The 22,393-nt window shown below is 42.7% G+C and overlaps 1 protein-coding gene across 1 annotated transcript in view; it reads left to right on the forward strand.

The window, feature by feature from the left end:
- LOC103354903 (alpha-1,6-mannosylglycoprotein 6-beta-N-acetylglucosaminyltransferase B-like) overlaps positions 1-22,393 on the forward strand; it is a 126,652-nt gene that overhangs the window by 98,695 nt on the left and 5,564 nt on the right. Inside the window, exons 9-15 of the mRNA XM_008278498.1 lie at positions 2,276-2,407; positions 10,935-11,068; positions 12,059-12,189; positions 12,887-12,889; positions 17,778-17,936; positions 18,144-18,290; positions 19,322-19,438. Of these exons, the coding sequence (XP_008276720.1) occupies positions 2,276-2,407; positions 10,935-11,068; positions 12,059-12,189; positions 12,887-12,889; positions 17,778-17,936; positions 18,144-18,290; positions 19,322-19,438 (823 nt within the window). The remainder of the gene's footprint in view (positions 1-2,275; positions 2,408-10,934; positions 11,069-12,058; positions 12,190-12,886; positions 12,890-17,777; positions 17,937-18,143; positions 18,291-19,321; positions 19,439-22,393) is intronic.

A 22,393-nucleotide genomic window follows, 5' to 3' on the forward strand; every position in this document is an offset into this window, starting at 1 on the left:
AATACAATTCCTTGATAATACTTTTATAAAAACATTATTTACATAAGATTCAGGATGCAGCACTTGTTCTTGTAAGTGACCATTTTCACACTTTTACTTCAGAAAAAGATCTGAGTTACAGTCATGTGAATCTCATCAGTCACTTTCATTTTCATCATGTTTTACTCCTTAATGCAGCAAAGGGCCATTTCCTTTCAGACAGTTGTGCCCTGAATTCAACATTAGCTGAAACCTTCTCATTCATTCAGAAATACTGTGGTGGTTCTTACAAATGCAACAAAATACACCAAGAAAAACCACATATCTGTAGGCTAACTGCTCGCTGATGCCTTGAAAGCTTGTTCTTGACCTTGGAAATAGCTGCAACTAATCTTGACCCTCACTAAGCTTTTTCCAGAGCATATCTCACAGTCTGCAGTCCTAAGAACCAAAGAATGCAGTTCAAAAAAATTCAGAAAATCTATTAACTCAACCTTCAGTTTGGCTTATTTCGTCACATTTCTGCAAGTCATTCATCTCAGTACATCAGACAAAACACTCCCATATCTATATGTAACAACTCCGTGCTTCAGTTGCCGCTGTACAGCCCTTTCTTCGTTTTAGTTCAATCACTACATCAAGCTCTTTTATCTGCGTGTTTTCACTCCTGTCTGATCGTGGTATTCAGCTGCCAGCCAGGCTCCTGTAAGTGCTGCCTTGCAACACTATTAAATTACCCCCCTGGATAAGCAGCGCAGCCAAAGAGACTCCAATGTAAAACCAGCATCGCAACATGAAATTCACTGGGGGTACAAATTGTATTACAGTCTCCATTAGCCTTTGGCCTCATCTGTCACAGAAATAAGAGCTAAGTAAGAGCAAGCAGACCACTCACAGGTCAAATATCCGATAGCAGGTCTGTCGGCACGGAAGCGGGGAGGACCTCAGTCAATCAATGAGTTCAAACAGAGTGAAACAAGGATGTGCAACCAGACACAGTACACCACACACTTAGAAACAATATCTCCTGTGTGTCTGTGTCTGCGCCTTGAAGGTCTTCTTGTAATTAAAGTAGACTTTTGGGAAGTGGTGGGAGTGTATCTATCAATAGACAGACATGCTGATGTTTGGATCTCACACAAGTTAAGCACATGACACACACACACACACGACCTCCACACATCACATAAAACTGTCTCTCTCTTTATATGCACCATCTGTTGTTGTTGTTGTTGCCTCTGTAAGGTACATTTCAGCCAGGTCATTACACATTCAGCCCTGTTTTTTTATTTTTCTCGTCCTGTTTGTTTGAATTATGTTTTGCCAAAGGCCTCCCCGGTGCCCCGTGGCTTAGCTGTGATTGAACTCAGCTTTACACATACGCTACTATCGCATCTGCAAACACACTTTTTAATTCAACTTTCAGTCAAAACACTATTTTAGTTTTTTTTTTTTTTTTGCTTCGCCGCAGGGAATGAGATTCTTAACTCTGATATGAGCAAATCTTTCAAAGCAAGGGAAGATGTAAACAGTGATGTTCATTTCAGGGGTTCATGCCAATAGATTATTTTGTCCTTTGCAGTCAACCGACTTTTGTTGAAGGACAAACTGGTGCCTTTGTTATTTTGGGAGTTCCCTTTGCTGTCACTATGTGGACGTGTTGATATTTCTGGTTTGATTCTGCCACTTAAAAGGGCAAATCGGATTGACCAGATTGTGCAGCCAGATGAAAAGTCAAGGGATTAAGTGATGTGAATTAGGAAAAGAAAAAAAACTGATAATAACTTATCTTTTTTGAATATTTTTATTCAGGGACACATAATAACTCTGAAACAGAATTAGCTGAAGGGAGTTCCAGAAGTCTAATTTCTTCTTAGACCACCTGAATTACAATATTCTGAAAGGTTATTATGGACTTTTTGTTCAATGACATAAAAAAAAAAGCCTTTCTCAGCTGTTTTTGTGCAACATACAAACACACAAAAACACATTTTCACTGAAAGGAGAAAAAAAAAAACCTCCCCCACAGTACTCGCACTTCACCTGTCAGTGAATTTGACTCCCAGCTAGCGCCGCTATATGCTCACCTTCTCTTACCCTTCCTCTCTGTAACAAAAGCAAACCGAAATGCTTTTGTGTGAGTTAATAATGAATGCATGGATGCGGGCTGAAGCGCAGCCCCTGTTCTGGCAGTGTTTTTCAGAGCGAGTCTTCTGTCTTTTTTTTTTCTGTCTGTCATGTTTCTCTGCTTGGATAAACTGAGTCTTTCATTCGTGTGTGTGTGTGTGTGGTGCAGGTTTCTCGGCGTGCCCCCAGGCAGAGGCAGTTGCCCACTCACTGGTCCGCTGCCCTTTGACCTCATCTACACCGACTATCACGGCCTGCAGCAGATGAAGCAACACATGGGACTCTCGCTCAAGAAACACAAGTAAGTGGATGCGCTTTGTGTTGTGTGTGTGTGTGTGTGTGTTTATGTCTTCCCGTCTTCTTGCTGTGTGTGCGCGCAGCTCTACCTGCATAAATTTGAATGCGTGTGTGTGAGTGTGTAGGTGTGTGTCAGCAATTTTCCAGTCAGGCAAGTAGGTTTATTGGCTGTGTTTATGGAATAATTATTGCTGGTAATAAGGTGTACATGTCTCTGTCCAGATGTCTGACTGTAAGTCATTCTGCTTGTTAAAATCACACTCTCATTTTGTTATGCAAACACACACACACACACACACATAGGCAATCTGTCTACCTCTAACCATCCATCCCTATCCAGTTAAAAGACTGTGTCAGATACATACGAGTCTGCATGTTGCGATGTAGTGGAACGCCATCACTCCCTGCTCAGACGTGTCATGACTTTCCAGAGCAATATTAATAGTAATATATAGCACCTGTAGTATGAGATTGGAGGCATATCAGATATTGACGAATCAACATGCACACACACACACACATAAACATCGGTTTGTCCGTGCACCTATTTCCAATCAAACCCTGTTGCAGCTGCTTTTTATTTCAGTTTAACTGCACTCAGAGGCTCCCTGCCATCAGGAGAGAGGTGCTTATACACAAAAAGAAAAAAAAAAAGCTGAAGACATCTGCCACATGAGAAAGAACAAAGATTACGCTGAGATTTTTTTTCTTGTGCTGTTACAAAAGTGTGCTTAATGGCTTTTGGCATTGCTACAAAGATTCCACAACTTGGAAAGTAGGCCATGACAGTCATGAGACCGAGGCAACAAAACAGAAAGTATTACCCAAAACAAGAACCTAAAGTGCCACAGTGCATCTGAAAAAAAAAAGCTTCACATCTCTGAAACCACAACAAACAGATAAGATTGAAACTTCAGCCTTGTCCTCTCCAGCCCCTTAAAAACAGCTTGCAGCCACCACCCCCCCTTCTGCCCCGCTCTCACGTTTCCCGGTCCAATAAATTGGCATGTTTGTCTACCCCCCGTATGTGATGATAGCAATTGACATTTCGCTTTCCTTGTTCTGACTCCCAGCACAAACAAGCGGCGATGATAGATAAAAAGAGACGAGGGCATCATGTGTGAGCGGACGGCCGAGTGAAAGTCAAAAAGAAAAAGGCAGAAGAGATGAAACTTGCAGAAATGAGAGGTGCCACAAAAAAAACGGAGGGAACCGAAATCAGCCTGACACCACATATAAAGGGCCGCTCCATGTATTTTTAAAATCCAATTATGAGCGGGAGAAATGCATTACTGGTGGACTGTGAAGCCATTTTCCCAGCGCACGACCTGTTTTGCTGTCTCTCTCTGTTTCTCCCGATTTGTCTCTCGCACAATCCAGATACTCCACCAGACAGCAGTCAGCACCTAATTGCTTGCTGAGGTCAGCGGTTCATCGGCGAGTCTTGATTTCTGTTTTCCCTAACAGGATGTGACGTGCAGCGTTTTGTAGGAGACGGTCTTTTGTTTGCTGCGGGAGCTCGCCGCCAAAGAATTATCTGTACGTTTCGGTAACGCAGACGGAACAAAGAGCGTCTATCTCGATCCGCTTTTCAAATATGTGAAAAAGGAGATCTTAAATAATTTGGACGCTCGGGGGAACATTTCTTACCGTGCAACAAGCTCGAGAGATTTTTCCTCAGATTTACAGTCCGGGAGGTGATATGAAACACACATTCGTTTTATTGTGGAAAAACCACATGTCTTTTTTTGTCTTTCACCTCTACAGTATTGCCTCGTCGTGCCTCGCTGCTTTATGCATTCATCTTAACCCACCAATTCCACAACCCCCTGGAGGTTGGGAATAGGTCAATGGCATACCTATTCACCTCCCTCTCTCTCTCCCTCTCTCTCTCCATGTCTGGTCTGCTTGAGTCTTGCCTGGCGAAAGAAATCATTAATCAAGTGCTCTGAGCTTTGGGGCCCTTCAGCTCCCTTTAATTACTTTTGTTTTATGTTCCCACCAACGTCCACATTCATTTATTATGCCTGAACAACACGGCTGCTGTCCTGTCCGGTGGGTTGTGTGTGCGCGTGTGCGTGCATGCGAGGGCGTATCGGTGCATGTGTGTCGCTGGTAAAGATGCTGAAAGCTGATAGGAGATAGTCTTAAATCACACGCCCTCATCTGATAATAGGACTGGCATATTGATTTCCTCTGCGTGCTGAGTTTACTGCTCTGATAGAGGCGGATTAGAAGAGATATCCAGAGGAAGGAGGGGAGGGGGGAGGCCTGGAACAACACAAAAACAAAAACCTTACTCAGACTCAAGGAATGCAACAGTGCTTGTACTGTAATGGAGGATAAATAATGGATGGATGAAGGCGTTTTGTGCACATGTCTGCACTTTAAATCTACACCGTGTAACATTTGAATGATGAAAAATTGCCTGTTAACTGTTATGTCTTTCTGTCTAGTGTGCTACTTTACATGACACTTTAAGCTGCATTTGTTAAGTGCAACATGAAATGGTCTGGGCGTTAAACACGCTTTAATATCTAAATAATTTAACGGTTGACTTAAACCACTGGTAATGAAATTCTTAAAGCTATGTTTTTACACAAATGTTATTAAAAAGCTGCAATATATACATTCAGTGATGTGATGCTGTCAAGACTACAGATAGTTTGTTAACAGTATATGCAATGCTGGTGTATTTATACCAAAAATACTAAAGTTAAGTCTTGAGTTTCCAGTAACTCCTATAAAAATGGTAAATGGTCTGCACTTATATAGCGCCTTTTTCTACCCAAGGCGCTTTACAATGTGTTTCGCCCATTCACACCCATTCACACACCAATGGTGACAGAGCTGCCATGCAAGGCGCTAATCTGCCATTGGGAGCAACTTGGGGTTCAGTGTCTTGCCCAAGGACACTTCGGCATGTGTGTGGGGGGGGATCGAACCGCCAACCTTGCCATCAGTGGACAACCTGCTCTACCACCTGAACCGCAGCCGACGTCTTTGTCCAAAAAAAAAACAGAAAAACAATCATTCCTTTTGTTTCATAGATATATAAAAGATTTTTTGAAAGTGTCACAAAACCTGCTGGGTCAAAACCTACATACAGCAACTGGAATGATGGGTTTTGGTGATGTAGAGAGTTCACAAAGATGTAAAATAGCAAATTATTGACTTGGAGTCCATCCATCCATTATCTATACACCGCTTAATCCTCACTAGGGTCGTGGGGGGCTGGAGTCTATCCCAGCTGACTTAGGGTGAAGGCAGGGGACACCCTGGACAGGTCGCCAGTCTATCGCAGGGCTACACTTAGAGACAGACAACCAAGCACACTCACATTCACACCTACGGACAATTTAGAATCACCAATGAACCTCAACATCTGTTTGGACTGTGTGGGAGGAAGCCGGAGAACCCGGAGAGAACCCACGCTGCACGGGGAGAACATGCAAACTCCACGCAGAAGGATTCCGGTGCCCCCACCGGGACGCGAACCGGCGACCTTCTTGCTGCCAGGCAACAGTGCTACCAACTGCACCACCCTGCAGCCCCTGACTTAGAGTCACTTGGAGAAATTTAAAAGCAGCTACGGATCGTAAAATCATCTTTTGTAATAAGTAAGCACAGTTAACACTGTAAATACAATGGACACAGAATATTAATTTTTCTGACACTACATTACATAATAATGAAATAAAATCAATAATCGGAGGCTTAATTTCATGATTCTTGTTATCCACACAAGAAAACAAAACCCGTCTCGCAGAAGAAGGCGTAACAGTGGAATTTCATACATTAAAAATTTAGCGCGATGCTCTTTGATGCATCGTTCGGTTTCACCAGCGCTACAACTGTTTCTCCCTCAACAGTTAAACAAACAGGAGAAACAGAGAGCGAGAGCGAGACTGAGAGACAGAACAGAGGCCTCTGGGTCGACCGCAGTAAACTCGGCACAATCAGCCAATAGGCCCGCAGCGCAATGCTCTCGCTCACGCAGTAAAAGAATATCTTGCATCTCACATTATTGCTGTGTTGGGTGTGGTGTACTGATGTGGGAAAATGTGTGACGAATGGTTTGCTGGCAGCGTGCTGGGTAACAAATCTCTACCCCCTTCTATTTGAACAATCTCTGGACCAGAGGCACAGACTCAGTTGGCAAATTAAAATGCTTTAACACTGGGACTGTGCCACTTTAATCAGGCAATGAGCCAATTGAGAGTTATTGAAAGGTATTTGAAGTGGAGATACGCGTAGATGTGTGTGTGGTTGTGTGCTGCATTGAGAATCTGAAGGGTGGAACTGACCCCGGTATTTTCCCAAACGCAGGTGTCACAGAAACACAAAGAGATACCGGCTCAGATTATCAAAGCTGCACCGGCTTGGTGTCAGCTGTTTTACTGATACTTTGTTATAACGGCCTCATTTATCATCTGTTTGGCTACCAGCTGACTTACTAACGTCCAATTATGTTCAAACAGGTGTACGCAGCGATCACTCAAACCCAACTCGCTCTCTATGACAACGTTTTCTGCTTGTGTGAAACAGCAGCTGAAACAGTGGTATTGTTAACAACATGCAAACAAAGAATTAACAGAGCCACTGTTTTATTAGAGAACATCTTGAGGATGCTGGTTACATCTGTGGCAATGTGTCTGACAGTTCAAGGACTTATTCTTTTGAAAACATGGCTGTGTCCAAAATCATCCACTCACTTCCTACTCCCTACTCATTCTCTAGGGACACTATGTAGTGAACTATGTAGGGAGCACTTGGCAAACTAGCATTTCGGACACTTCTCAAGCCATGGATTTCACGCTCGCTTGCCGCGATTGGTGCCGTAGCAACGTAGTGCAAACACATCACATTTACAGTTTATTGCATTGCTAAGAAACGGGTAAAATAAAGTTTAACATAGCATCCATCCATCCATCCATTATCTATACACCGCTTAATCCTCACTAGGGTCGTGGGGGGCTGGAGTCTATCCCAGCTGACTTAGGGTGAAGGCAGGGGACACCCTGGACAGGTCACCAGTCTATCACAGGGCTACACTTAGAGACAGACAACCAAGCACACTCACATTCACACCTACGGACAATTTAGAATCACCAATTAACCTCAACATGTTTTTGGACCTTGTGGGAGGAAGCTGGAGAACCCGGAGAGAACCCACGCTGCACGGGGAGAACATGCAAACTCCAAGATCCCGGGTGTCCTCACCAGGACGCGAGCCGGCGACCTTCTTGCTGTGAGGCAACGATGCTAACCACCATCCACCTTGCAGCTTAACAAAACATAAACAGGAAATCACTTACATTTTAATGACAAGTTCTCTCACTGTCATTCGTCTAGTTTCCTTTCCCGCAATGCATGATGGTCCATATTGCTTGGTTAGTGACCATCGGATGTACACTACTTTTCATGGTGCATTGTGGGATATTTTCAGTCACGTTTGTAACTTAACATTCAGACAGCAATACAAAATGGTGAACACCCTATATCAGGGGTGTCCAATCCTGTTTTAGATGCTTCCCTCTTCCAACACACATGATTCAAATGATCAGGATCGTTATCAGGCTTCTGCAGAGCTTGATGATGAGCTCTCGAGGACCAGGATTGGGCACCCCTGCCCTGTATAGTGCACTATGTAGGGTATAGTGGGTGATTTCGTCACAGCTGATGAAATCACTTTTGTTTGATTAACTTTGAATTTCAGATAATTATCAATTAAGTGGGCTGCAAGGTGGCTCGGTGGTTAACACCGTTGCCTCCCAGCCAGAAGGTCACTGGTTCAGTGAGGACACCCAGGATCTTTCTGCGTGGAGTTTGCATGTTCTCCCCATACAGCGTGGGTTCTCTCTAAGTCGGGTGGTATAGACTCCAGCCCCCCATGACCCTAGTGAGGATTAAGCGGTGTATAGATAGTGGATGGATGGATCAAGTTAAGTGCATCTATGTTTTACAGGTTAAAATGATTCATTCTGAGTTAGACGTTATTAAATGAATGGTTATATTTGTTTCTGAGGCGTTCAGTGCTCAAATTTAAAGTCCACGCTGTTGTTCGCTGCAATTTTTTGAACTCCTGAAATTTACATGTCAAGGCTGCGGGTTACAGTGTGCCGCCCTGCCACATTCAACCCTCACCCCCCGGAAGACTGTTGAGCCTCGCTGAGCAGCCGTTTAACCCAGATTAGCCCCACGCTCTGATCTCCCGATAGATATTCAGCTCAGCTACTCCTCCGCTTATCCCCTCTTCTTCCACTTTTTCCTCCTCCCTTCGGGACCTCTTATCTGGTGGCAGAAACATTTTCACCGTTTCTGAGCTGGTGATATGTGATAGCGCACGTTGGAGAGAGGAAGGGAGGAAGGAAGACCAGCGTAGAGACAAGTGGAAGCAACAGTTTTGTTTTTTTTTATTATTATTAATAATTCATCGCTGGCTTTCTGTGACCCTTACAGAGAGACGCATGGCGTTTGGTGCAGAATTTCATCCTCTGTGCTCCCGAATAAACACTGATAAGTGTCAAACAAGACTGAGGTGTCACCTTGTCTCAAACAAGAATAAAGCGTCCGCAGGGGGATTATGATTTTTATTCTCTCAGCATTCATGAGGTTTTAAAAGACAAACACACACTTTTCTAACTTGTTTGTTTCACGTTATGACACTAAGTCAGCACTGCCGCCATTAATTATTCCATTAATTAACAATCGCTGGAGAAGATCAAACCCTTCATCACTGTTAAGCTTGCATTGCTTCAGTGAGGAGATAAGTTACCCCAAAAAAGTTTATTCAAATCTCAAAAAAGAAAGGATGGTAGCTCACCGTTTACAACAATGTTTAACAAGTTTACAGGCAGAAACCCATCACAGGAGAGACAAGGAAACCAACTGTGAGCAGCTAAGCCACAACAAAACATGTTTATTGGAGTGAGGAACATGATCGCAAATGTCGTTTGATAAGAAAACTGTCAGTGGGGTTGCCAAGACGTGAAAGGTGAAGAATGGTCATACGAAGAAGGGCGGTGTCTGCAGGTGACAGGTTTACAGCTCCACGTTTCTGAATAATGAGTCTGGAAACGTCCCAAACAAGAAATATGGGCCACAGTAATAAAAGAATAATGCACTGATTGGATTGTGATGTCTAATCATGTGTTGGCATGTGAAGATAGTCACCTGTGTCGAGTTCATGAAGCCTGGAAACAGTTTGTGACTCTGTTAAATAAGACACGATAGCCTTGAAGTGCTCTTCAGATCAGCACAATGTTTTTTTATTGGACTGACTCTTCCTCTTTAACACACACACACACTCACACACACACACACACAGTTTTCTGCCAAGAAAGAGTCTCAGTGCTGAGGAAGTGGACTTTGCCCCGTTTAGCTTCTGCTAATCCCCCTGAGCTCACAGACTGGCCAGATTGAACACAGTGACTGGTACAGACAAGGGCATAGTGAGCTGTGTGTGTGTGTGTGTGTGTGTGCGTGTGTGTGTGTGTGTGTGTGTGTGTGTGTGTGTGTGCGCTTGTATTAAAGAGCATGTGCATGTGCGTGCCTGAATGATTCTGAACCTCAGTTGTGCTTCAGTGCTCTGCTTTAAAGCGTTCACCTGGAAACGCTATCAGCAGCCTATTGCAGCTCCAACCTCTCCACATCAAAGTGTTTATATATTTATTTTTTTTTTTTTGTCATTCTCAAGTGAAACCTCCTACACTGCTGGTTGTTGTTGGTTGTTTGAATGCTTCTCTGTGTTTTTTTTCTTAATTTATTTTTCAGTTTTGCAAGTCTGTCTGTCTGTAACATATGTATTGTATAACTTTTAGGAATTCCCGCTTGTTTTGCACTAATTTGAAGTTGTATAATAATAAAATAATATCATTATATGGTGTGTTAGCATGAAGTACAGTCTACCCATGTCTTTAGTTTTTTATTCAGCCTATCTAATCAGTTCATCTAAATGTCTAGATTTATCATTGTTACCATTCTATGCTGTTAAGCTTCTCATGAAAGGAGGGAAACAGAATGATTTCCTAACATGAAGACTCACTTTAGATTCAATTTGTTCCCACAATCAGAGTAAATATAGCACATGTGACAAGCCCACAGGTACAGCCTGAAAGTGAGGAAGAATTAATAATGCTGTGATGCAGCTTCAGGAACATTTCAGATTTTTCTGTCATGTTACTGATAAAATTACTGTTACAAGGAACTGTGGTAATTAACAGCCTTCATACAAAATGACAAAGTGATGATGTGAGGACTCTTTGTGTTACCCGCTATCAACAGCTCTGGTGGCATTTATAAGCAATACATAAACACCTAACTAGCACAGTACATGCAAGAATTTATAGGGACAATAAAAATTTAAGTGCCTTAAATGAAGCATCCATAACCGACGTATTAGCAGCTCCTGGCTGCCCAGTAACACTGTGTGATGTCGCTGTAATTATATGTTCATGCTCAACCAGCCGATCCTTCACGGCGCGTCGTCTTATAAACATATAAAAGTGGTTTTGTTGCACCTTTTACAGATGTCACATCCGAGTGATCGACACGTTTGGGACGGAGCCGGCTTACAATCACGAGGAGTACGCCACCCTGCACGGCTACCGGACCAACTGGGGCTACTGGAACCTGAACGCCAGACAGTACATGACCATGTTCCGTAAGAGCGCGTTCACTTCCTTACCTTTCATTCACTCACTTTGATCGTAGATTGTAAATGCTTCCAGTATAACTGCAGGATTCAGCATGTCGACTTGCACTTCATATGTAGAACGCTTGATCAGATCAAGTATGCACACACACACACACACACACACACACACACACACACACATTCAGACCTGTCATCGGTTGACAGTCTAAATACGATGAAATGACTCCAGTGTTTTCGCTTTCTCTGACAGGTCTGGCTGCTTGTTCACATTAATTTGGAGCAATGTGTTTAACGCAGCTATTTTCAGCAGCAGCGCCGCTCCCAGCATCCCCTTCAAGTTGTATCCGCGCTTCATCTCCTCTGTTCTTCTTCCTCTTCTGTTACATGCTACACAATATGTCTGATCTGCGTTTTTCAAAGCCCTCGTCGCCGTGTGTCTCTTCCCTCTCCTGACTGCTTAACTCTCCTCTGCTCTCACAATCAGCTCTCGACAGTGTGTAGCTGGCACTCGGCAGCGGGATCATTATGTCGTCGATATGTGGCCTACTGTATATACGCCCACGTTTCACACTGTCCACAGCTGTAATGACAGACTCAACCTTTATTAACTGCTCCATGCTGGTGAGAGAGCAACAGGAGCTGCCGTTTATTCAATGCGGGATAATGAACAATGTAAAAACAAAAAAATAGGCTGTAGCTGTGAGGATACAGTTAATAGCTATGAAATCATTACCGCACCTGGTTTCTATCATGTAAAATATAACAACATGCAAGACTTCTATAGCGACCGACTTTATCTGTTTACAATACTTAAAGAGGCGATAATCACACTGTCTGAGTCACTGAGCTCTGCTTTTCTTTCTTCTAGCCTCTTCACTAACACTAAATCTGTCCCTTTCTTTTCTTCTCCCTTTTGTGTTTTTGTGTTTTCCCTCCACTCACCACTACTTTTTCTTTGCCGCTCACACACACACACACACACTCGTGCGCATTCAGCTCACACCCCAGACAACTCATTCATGGGCTTTGTTTCGGAGGAGCTGAATGAAACCGAGAAGAGGAGCATCCAGCAGAACAAAGTCAACAACATGGCTGTGGTGTACGGGAAAGAGGCCAGCATGTGGAAGGTACAGACAGCGATTCACACACACACACACACACATGAAATAACATTCAGCTGATGCTACAGATCCCGTGTTTGTACAAAAGCTTGCTTTGGCAGGGGTTGCTTGCTCTCTACAATAATGGAAAACTGAAAGCGTTCTTCGTAAGTCTCTGTTACAGTTAATCTTTCATGTAGTGCTGCTCTTGAATGTTCCCATTAAAGAACAATAAAAGGATTTCCTGGAAGACAACAAAGTTCATAAAGCTAACACACACATGTATAGTCAGGTAAACAAGCACATGTTTATGCGCATGTGTTTGTATGTATACAGGATACAACCCTGCAAATGCATACATGAACTGCCTGGATTCACATGTTTCCACCTGCTTTCAACTCCTAGAGACAAGCATTTTATTTATTTCTCTTTCACCAGAGAGACCTGGCCAACGTAGCAGCCAATCACAACACATTAAGATGCTACAAATACAAATAAAACAACAAGAACAACTATTAGAACATAGTGGACCTCTCAAGAAAAACAATCACATCTCTGTCACCACAATCTTTATGATGCCCTTAAATTTATTAGTTAATATGAATGTTTCTAATCTAAGATCTTTCTGCAGATTATTCCAAGCCCATGGGGTACAGTAGGAAAATGCTGTTTTCTCCAAATCAGTTAAAACCACGCTGGAAAGTTAACACCTGGAGGAGCGTAGCTGGTAACTAACATAGCATAGCAGACAAAACCAACAACTAAAAGTCAGGATGTGTTCTTTCTTTGAATTCATCAGTGACCCCTGATGTAGATGTCAGAAAACTGGAAAACCCAGATCTGATCAGCATTTGGTGAAGCCACCAAACAGCACCAGTTCTGTAGATGAACTTGTAGACATTTTTTCAAGGTATTTTTAGGAAGGTTGTTCCGATTATCTTGGAGAACTTGTCACATTTCTTCAGTGGAGATTCACAAGTAGCGTTCTCAGGGCTTCAAATTATCATCCCGCTTTGGGACTGTTTCCTTAATTTTGCTCCTGCCCGCTTCCCCTGGATGTCCGAGCGTGCAAAATAGAGCGTCTGCTCCCGCCCACGCCCGTAAACACTCTGACCACTTACCCTTACACGCTGTAGAGTTCCATTGATTTTGTGTCTTTTCCTGACCTGCAGGGAAAACAGGAAGTAATTACATAGTGAAACTAGAGTTACTGGAATTACAGTAATTGTAGAGCAGTAGGTACACATTGAATACATTTGCTGATAGTAGTTTGTTTAAGGAAGAAGTGTTTTTAGTTAACAAGAGTTTACAGTGACCAAGGAAACCTGAGCATCAACCCAAAGGTGCCACATCTTTGCCTAACAATCTTTTGCACATTTGTCGTAACAAATTCTTTCCCGTCTTTGTGAGTAACAGCTAGGATTTTGGTCCAAATTGCACTCATCCCTTGCTTTGCTTTTTCACTGTAAACACTCACTTTGATCGTGGCACTAAATCCAGGAACCTGCAGTTTATTTTTTCCATCAACATTCAGCAAAAACCGTCTGAACCAATAATAAATCGACTTGGTTCTGGTGGAACTAAGAGAGGCAACATGTGCACATAAGCATATTGTTTTTTGTTTGTTTGTTTAGATAATTTGGCAAGCTAGTTGTGGAATTGTAATATCTGGCACTCCAGTTTATAGGGGTCATGTTTGCAAATTGTAAAATGATTCCAGACTGCAGACGCTTGACGTTTTCAGCATCTAGCTGTCATAGTTATATATATAACCTGTAAGCCAGTCATGTGCTACTGCCTCAGTAGCATTAGATGAGCGATGTGATGCCCTAAGATTAAATGTCCTCATCTAAAAATAAGTACTGATAATGAATGTTTAATCAATACTATTGAATTACTGTTTCTCATTTCCTTCGCTGATTTGAACGTCAATTACCATGGTAACGATCAAAGCTTCAAAGTATTGGGGTCAGCGCTGTTCTGTAATCCCAGACTGAAGGGACGCTGAGGGGGTCAGACTATGAGTTACAGGATTCCCAATCAGATCAGATGCCTCCCTGATGCTCTAAAGGGGCCTAAAGCACTATCACAGCACTGTGTAGGGAAAAGGTTTCACGACAGGGTGTGTTTGTTTTCGTGCTGATGTATGCAGACACACACACACACATGCGTCCAATACATAAGACCATATACAGCATTTTTCACACCCCGCTATTTGCACCATTACAGTTCAGCTTCATGTATATATTCACATAACTTTACAGCTTTAATTTACCGGCAATTTTCCTCTCAAAAGCGGCCTGCTTGTTCATCTGCATAATGTGGGGAGGCACAGTAGCAGTGCCTTCATTGTTACGATGATTATAAAGATGTTTTCGCTGCCATTGCTTTCTACTGTCTGTCTGCACAATTCCCCGGATGCCTTTAGAGTTGCTGCTTATGAAATAGACAAGCTCAAAAGAGCGATGAGGGGTCATGAAAGAACAATAATGTGAAAAACGCTCGGTGAAAAGGGCAGAAAATGCCATGTGTAATTTTTTTGCCTCCTCTTTCTTTTTTTTTATTTTTTTTTCATGTGTAATTTTTTTGCCTCCTCTTTCTTTTTTTTTTTTGTTTCACCCATTGTTGAAATGTTGTTTAGTTACTTTTCTCTTTCTGTCTCTCTCTTTTTCTTTTGTGTGCGGACCGTTATTATCTCTGGCTGGATGCTCATTAGCTTCAGGTAAGAGCCTGTTACTTTCCCCAAATATTCCTGTTATGTCCATCTCACAGTTTATGCATATCTGAGCTGATTAGGGTGCACACCACATGGGTGAAAATGCCCCTCGCTGCCAACTCCCTGGTTTGACTTCTGGCTGGATGAACATTGGCTGCATGTCTTTCTCCTGTTTCCACATTTTCTGTCTCTCTACTGCAACGATCTAATAAAAGACAAAATGCCCAAAAAATTAAAAATAAAGTCCTAAAAAATATACAAATGCAGCAAATGACCCAAAACATTTTTTATGACGCTGTACTTGCCACAGATTCACAAGAACACAAGAACACAGTCATCACTTTTCAGAGAGCTGATGTATAGAAATGTTTATGGGCTGGCTAGGAGTCCTGTGTTGTTGTTCTTGTGATGTTTGGTGACATTAAAGGTTTCATATAGAGCCAGCTGCAGTAAATGAATGAAAGTCCCCAGAAAGCATCTTGCAGTAGTTTAGTTAGTTAATTTAACCATGACTCTATAACACTTGATTTCTTCTTTTGGGCTGCTTCAGTGTGTGTAGCTGTAAAAGCAACAGGAAGAAAGCTCGCCCTGCATCTTGACAGCTTAACGTAAAACCGTTGACCGAACGGCTGTGAACGAGTGACTTTTAATCGCTCTCTATGTGATCATTTTACATGAAATCACAGTGCAGCGGTTATTTTTAACCGAGCGTACAGTGAGTTTGTCGATCAACACTGTAATTATGAAATCAGTGGTTTAGCGACAACAACAGCAAACATATGTGAACACTGACTGAATTTACTGTAGATGGCACTGAAACACAACAGGCAACATGAAAACACAGTGACACACCCAGTCCTTGTTTACTGGTTCTCAGATTGGTCCTAAAGATTCCAGTCTCTTTGAAAAAAATTTCTAAAAAACCTGGTGGCGTGTAACGCAGCTGCCTTTTCTGAATGGCTCACCTGGAAGCAGTGAGCAGACAGGATTATGTCAAGTATGAACAAGATGACGTTTGGTTTAAGTTGTAGCACTTGGGTCAAAATCTTACTGACTTGTGAAGCTGGGAGCCTATCAAGTTGTGAGGGGGGGTTAAAGAAACTCAAAAGGGAAGCATTATTATGTCTGACCAAGATTTATAATCCATCCATTATCTATACACCACTTAATCCTCACTGGGTGGCGGGGGGCTGGAGTCTATCCCAGCTGACTTAGTGCGAAGGCAGGCTACACCCTGGACGAGTCGCCAATCTATAAAAAACACCTATTCACAACTACAATAGCATTTTCTCATGATGTGCCGGTCAGTCTTGGATGATATCAGATGTAAGGAAAGAACTCTGTCAGTGGATTTAAGAAAGTTTTTACACCTAAACAACTTTAGAAAAATGTACATAAGACAGCATCAACAAACACATTCATGAGATCTAAGTCATACAGTCGAACATGAAATATTCAAGCCAAGCAAACAAAAGAGTTCTGTTTCTAACAATACCACTAGCTGTGTAATACAATACAAGAAAGAGTAACTATGGTTACGGCTGAGTAGTCGTGCTTTCTTTTGGTTTCTCTTGGCATGCCATGCAAGCAGAAATCAACATGTTAATTTACTCCGAGCCCCCTTTTTAGATCTGTATTGCAAGAAATGAGGTGAGGGACAAAAGGCAGCGCAGCAGAACGTACTTATTACCACTCCTAATCCAATGCACGTTCAGAGAGTGAACTTGGACACACACACACACACACACACACACACACACGGAGGAGAATCGCAAGAGCAAGTTATGGAATCTTCCTCGCCTGTGTTTCTCCTGCTAATTCATTGTCGTCGTCTGCCGCACTTAGCGCTTGAGCTAATCTCCTAATTGGCTGGGAAAATCCTCACAGAAGGAAGCTATCGATTGCTACAGTCTCCAATTACGGCTCTGTGGGGGGGCCCCAGCAGAGGAGGATACAGTAAGCTACTTAACACCGGCCGGCCGGTCAATACTCGGGTCGGGGTTTCGCTCCATTCGCATGATTAAGTTTTGGTTGTTAACCGATGCTGGTCGGTTGTTGTTCTCCCAGCCATCACGCCCGGCCTTGGCTTATAATCTTTGGGAAAGTAAAGAGAGATGTATATGAGGAAGTGCAAATAATGCCTTGTCGCCTATCATCCCCCCACACAATCCCCAGTGCAGTCATTCTGTGAAATGAGATCCCTACTTGAGCCTAGTTTTATTTCTAATGCTTCTGTAAAGATGCACAAGTTCATCATTTGGTTGTAATTTGTGCAGTTAATGTACTAAAAATGGGAATATTTACAGTAACATTTACAGATTTAAATATTATTGCAGATTAGGCAATTAAATAATGTTAGCCTTTTAACTTTAAGAGAATTGTATTTACAGTTATCTCAGTCTTTCATGATTCTGATTGGTTGTGGTGAGCGCTTGAGATGAGGAAGGTGCGTTCTTGTTGAGAAGCTGGATAGTAAAAGTGCAGTGCTGCTAAAGTGCTAAAGTGATCCCTCTCTGTCGTGCTGTTTCTCTTCAGCAAAGTGATCCAAATGGCACACTTCAAACCCACATGCTTCTTGTAGTAACCAGCCTGTTGATTTCAAGGCTGGATGATGTTCTTTTATTTTCAATACTAAAACCAGCTCAGGGTAGGTTGTAATTTTGAAGGGCGAGGGACCTGAAAGTGTGCTAATGTGACACTAATTGTTTTCACATACAAAAGGTGCTTTGAGGATGCATGTATGACAAAAAAAGGTGTTGAGGGAGAATGACATGCCAGCTAAACTCATAGAAAGCTGACACAAAGACAAGAAACAAAGATTTTCAAATTCTTATTCTCTGACACGCTCTTTTTTTCATCCACCCTTCTGTCTTCTCTCCGTCTTTGTCCCCTCTTCCAGCAGGGTAAGGAGGGTTTCCTGCAGATTCTCCACAGGTACATGGAAGTCCACGGCACAGTGTACTATGAGACCCAGAGACCTCCGGAGGTCCCTGCCTTTGTGAAGAACCACGGCCTGCTGCCCCAACATGAGCTCCAGCAGCTGCTGCGTAAAGCCAAGGCAAGAGACTGATGAAGACATTAACTGCACAGCTGTTGTCCTTCACACAGGGTCTTCATGTGCAGCTTGAAGTCATTCCTTCTCACAGACTTACACTCTCTACTCCTGAAATGTCTACAGAAACTAATATTGGCACACATGCCATACTGCTGTAGCTGAGCTCCAACCAGGCTGATGTTAACTCCCTTGATTTCCCTTTTTTTCCAGCTCTTCATTGGTTTCGGTTTCCCCTACGAAGGCCCGGCTCCTCTTGAAGCAATCGCTAATGGTTGCATTTTCCTGCAGCCCAAGTTCCACCCGCCTCACAGCTCGTTAAATCACGAGTTTTTCAGAGGCAAGCCCACGTCCAGAGAAGTAAGTTCATCATGTTTATTTCTTCCCACCATCAGTCAGTGATTAGAACGTTTTGGCCATGCTGCCACTGGCGTTAGAGTAATTATCTGAGTAGGTAGGAGGATATCGATTATAATACGTATTTTGGTTTGTAATAAATACGTAAGCGAGCTTGAGGGGAAAACGTTCACATGTAATAATAGTGAATAATAAACAAGTCCTAATCTATTGATTGTATAGCTTAAAATATAATCATTTTTTCTTACTTTATTATTTCCTACATGTTGCATATTCATGTATAATGACAATTTATCTAAAGCACAGCGACTTGTGATATCATAAAATGTTTATTCACTATTTATAGGCTATCTGTCTCCATGTTTTGGTGGTTACTTTACCAGAAAAATCGAATAATTTAACAGATCAGACTTCTTACAAACAGAAAAATAAAAATGTCCCGACAGCTGCGATGAAGCTCAAGACTGAATCTAAGGACAAAGCATGAAACTGTTATTCACTGATTCTGATCGATCCTCGCTAATTAATGTAGTCACTGCTTACACAAAACACTCATGGATCACTTTGCTGCAGGTATTTATTAAACTCAGAGGAAAGATTCCCACAAACAGCTGGAAGCAATAAACTAAACTTGTTTATTCTTGTTAACTTTTTGTCAAAACCCAGATTACATGTATTTCTGGTGAGTTTCATTAATCAAACCTGGTCTAGACTGTGGTTTTACTGCGGCAAAGTTCTGTTTTTATGGACGTTTCAATGTGGAATCGATGAGTAAAGTGAACGAGGGAAACCTGAACACACATGTCAGGCGTTTTCTGATTCTTGAGAGGTTTGCTCTTAACTTGTACCCTATGTTATCTTTTCATGAGAGAGGAGCTTTGAGGCCTCCTTATAGGCTATCGGATGTGAGATTTGTTTGAGCAGCATGAGAGCGTGAGATATAGACTGAAAGCAGGCGTCTCTCACCGAAAGCGTGGGAATTGGCTGCCCTGCCTTAGAGCTCTCACTGTAAGTCCCGCCTGTGTTTTCTGTAGGTATTCTCCCAGCACCCGTATGCAGAGCAGTACATCGGCAGACCTCATGTCATGACAGTGGACTACAACAACTCCCTGGAGTTCGACTCTGCTATCAGGGAAATCATGAGGACGAAGGTACGCACACATTAAAAGACAAAGTTGTTTGGGGGCGGGCACCATGAAAAGAAGAAGTGTTTTACCATTTCCTATCAGATGGATATGTGAGCATATAGACATAGAAAATCCTTCATCTGGCTCATACTAGTTAAGATTTTATTATACCTTTTTCATTTGCAAAATATACAAACAGAAAAACAAAAAAATGCAAAGTGAGTTCAGGGCCAGGATGAACCGAACATCTGCACAGTCACGAAAAACGCTCTGTTCTCATTAAAATGGACGACCCGTGTGCCAGGCAGGCGGAATTTGTGCGCTCTAAAGTAACCGAGTATGAAGCATTTATATCTCAACTTGAGCAGCGTTACAAAAGTTAAAACGGTATCTCTGTAGAAAACAAAGTCGCAGGTGCATCAAGTTCATGACACTCGGCGAGATGAAGCAGTGCATCACCACCGTTGTGCGCTCAGCATAGAAAGTACTGTCTCAGCCAGTATTCCAGTACAGGAAAAAAAAAAACTGTCTTTTCTTGAAACAGTACCACGGTTGTCAATAATACATCCAGCCTGCATTATTTAAGTTATTTTTAGAGCTATGAAGTGATGCGTTTGATGGCGCTTAATGCAGCCGCTGCTGTCGTCAAATGTCAACACGAGTCACACATATAGCTATTCCGTGTGTTGTATGTTGTGTTTCATAATAAATTCAAGGCTCGAGCAAAAGCGTCGATCTCAGATTCATAAAGGGAACCGGATGGATGGCGCGCAACAGGAAGACAGCTGTCTGCGAGATCCTTCAGACGTTCTGTAATAATTTGTGCCTTCCAGCAGATTAGAGGTATCGTGTATGGAGATTAGACAAAAAGGTGATATCGTTTGTGTGTGAGCGTAGGTGTGTGTGTGTGTTTTCATCTCATCGTCTCGTCTGCGTTGTCAGACAAGCTACAGTTCAGCAACACTGGCTGACTGCGCTGTCTCCATCTGCGCTGACAGACCACTGAGAAAGAGCTGATGGACCACTTCACCCTTCACTGGAGGCACAATGCCCCAGCAAGCGCACACACACACACACCTACACACACACACACCTACACACAGAGGCAGATTATATTCTTGTGCTTACACTCATCCAAGCACACACACACAGACACAACCGAGACACTGAAATTGTACAGATCTGGAATATCGGCCTCACCTGCGCATTACAGCTATTAACGTCAAGTCGTGCACACACACTCGCCCACTGTGTGTGTGTGTGTGTGGCAGAGGATCATGCTCAGTCATGCAGGACAAAGCAATCTCTGGCTGGCTGACAAGTCCCCATGTTCCAATAAATCCTTTCTCCATCTTTTTGCCTTTCTTTCGTTCATTCATCCCTCCTCTCTTTGTCCCTCCTCTTTCTGTCGTTAATTCATTCTCCCTCCTCCTACACAAAAATTTGCAATTAAATGTCCCTTTACGCTTGTTAAAAAAAAAAAAGTGCTGCGGTGCCAAGTTAGAGTTCATCGCACCGTGATCGCTGGAAATCCTGGGTTGAGGTTGATTGGATGGTGCGGCGAAGGTAAATGCAGCAACAGCTAATGAGCTCGGGGCTATTTGTGTAACCGCCAACAAACTGAGAAAGGTAGCGTCTGAGCTTCTATCCAGTCATGTTAATGCATTTTCCAAATGTGCATCACATTTGAGTGGAGTCCAAATCAGCCAGAGATAGCAGGAGGACAGAGGAGTTAAATAGAGGAGATGAATAATGTTCACAGGGGAGAAGCTGTTAGCCTCCGTCAGGGGGAGGGAGAGGAAGAATGCAACCATTGAGAATAAAGAGTAAAGTTTAAAGAAAGAGAGTGAAAGTCTGTTTATGTGAGAGAGCGCCGTATAACCTTAGCGCCACTGGAATGGCAGTTTTATTAGTGTGAGGCAGAACAAATTGCTGTTTTCTGTTCTTGAGATTGACAGCTATCAGTGAGCATTTATCTTTTAAAATGATTAGATTAGATAGAGTCTAGTTCGCTTCAATCTGCCACTTCACTCACAGGACTCCCTTTGAGATCCACTTTTAACCACGGAGGTCATTCTCTGGCCACAGGTTGCTGCCACCGTTGCCGGCAGCGTTTCGAAATCCCCACTCAAAGCTGCTCCCATGAAGACAAGAGCTCTAAGTCACTGTGCCTCGTTAAGTAAAGCCAGATGAGGACACTGACAGAGAGAAGAATTAAGTAGATTGTTTTTTTGGTTTTTTTTGCAGAAAGCTGGTGTGTCTGTCCCTCCTGTCCAAATGTTTACTTTCTTGCTGCAGCTTACAGAGTAGATTAACATAAGGCTTTGATCAGATTTGCAGCGTGTGTAACTTTTTAAATTGCATCATCCCTGCACACTTGCTTCGCAGTGGTTTTCACTCGAAAAATGGGCCAAGTCTGATTTCACACATGGTTGAACATTAGACTGCTTTGATTTCGGATTGGAAATGCAATTTAGCGAGTCGTGTATCATTTACGAAGGCAGGTCTTGCGTTAAGGCATAAAGACAAGCAACTTTGATCTGTCTGACGTCTGATCTTTACTGTTGAAAGTGTGTAACAGTGTTTCCCTTGTTACATTTTGCGACGTCTTTTAAAGGCCGAGTGTGTAGGATTTAGAGGGACCTATTAGAATCCATCCATCCATCCATCCATTATCTATACACCACTTAATCCTCACTAGGGTCGCGGGGGCACTGGAGTCTATCTAAGCTGACTCAGGGTGAAGGCAGGGGACACCCTGGACAGGTCACCAGTCTATCACAGGGCTATTACAATCTGTTATGCAATATACTATTCAGAAAGATGTTCTTTAGTGTGTAGACATGTGGAATTTAGAATTGTTGTGTTTTTGTTTTCTTAAAATGTGCCTTCATATCTACAGAGCAATGTTGCACTGCCATGTTTCTACAGTGGTGGACAAACCAAGCAGTGGCTTCACAGAGAGCCTTTCATATTTTT

The sequence above is a fragment of the Stegastes partitus genome, unplaced genomic scaffold (assembly GCF_000690725.1).
Source record: "Stegastes partitus isolate 25-593 unplaced genomic scaffold, Stegastes_partitus-1.0.2 Scaffold124, whole genome shotgun sequence".
Classification (NCBI taxonomy): Eukaryota; Metazoa; Chordata; class Actinopteri; family Pomacentridae; genus Stegastes; species Stegastes partitus.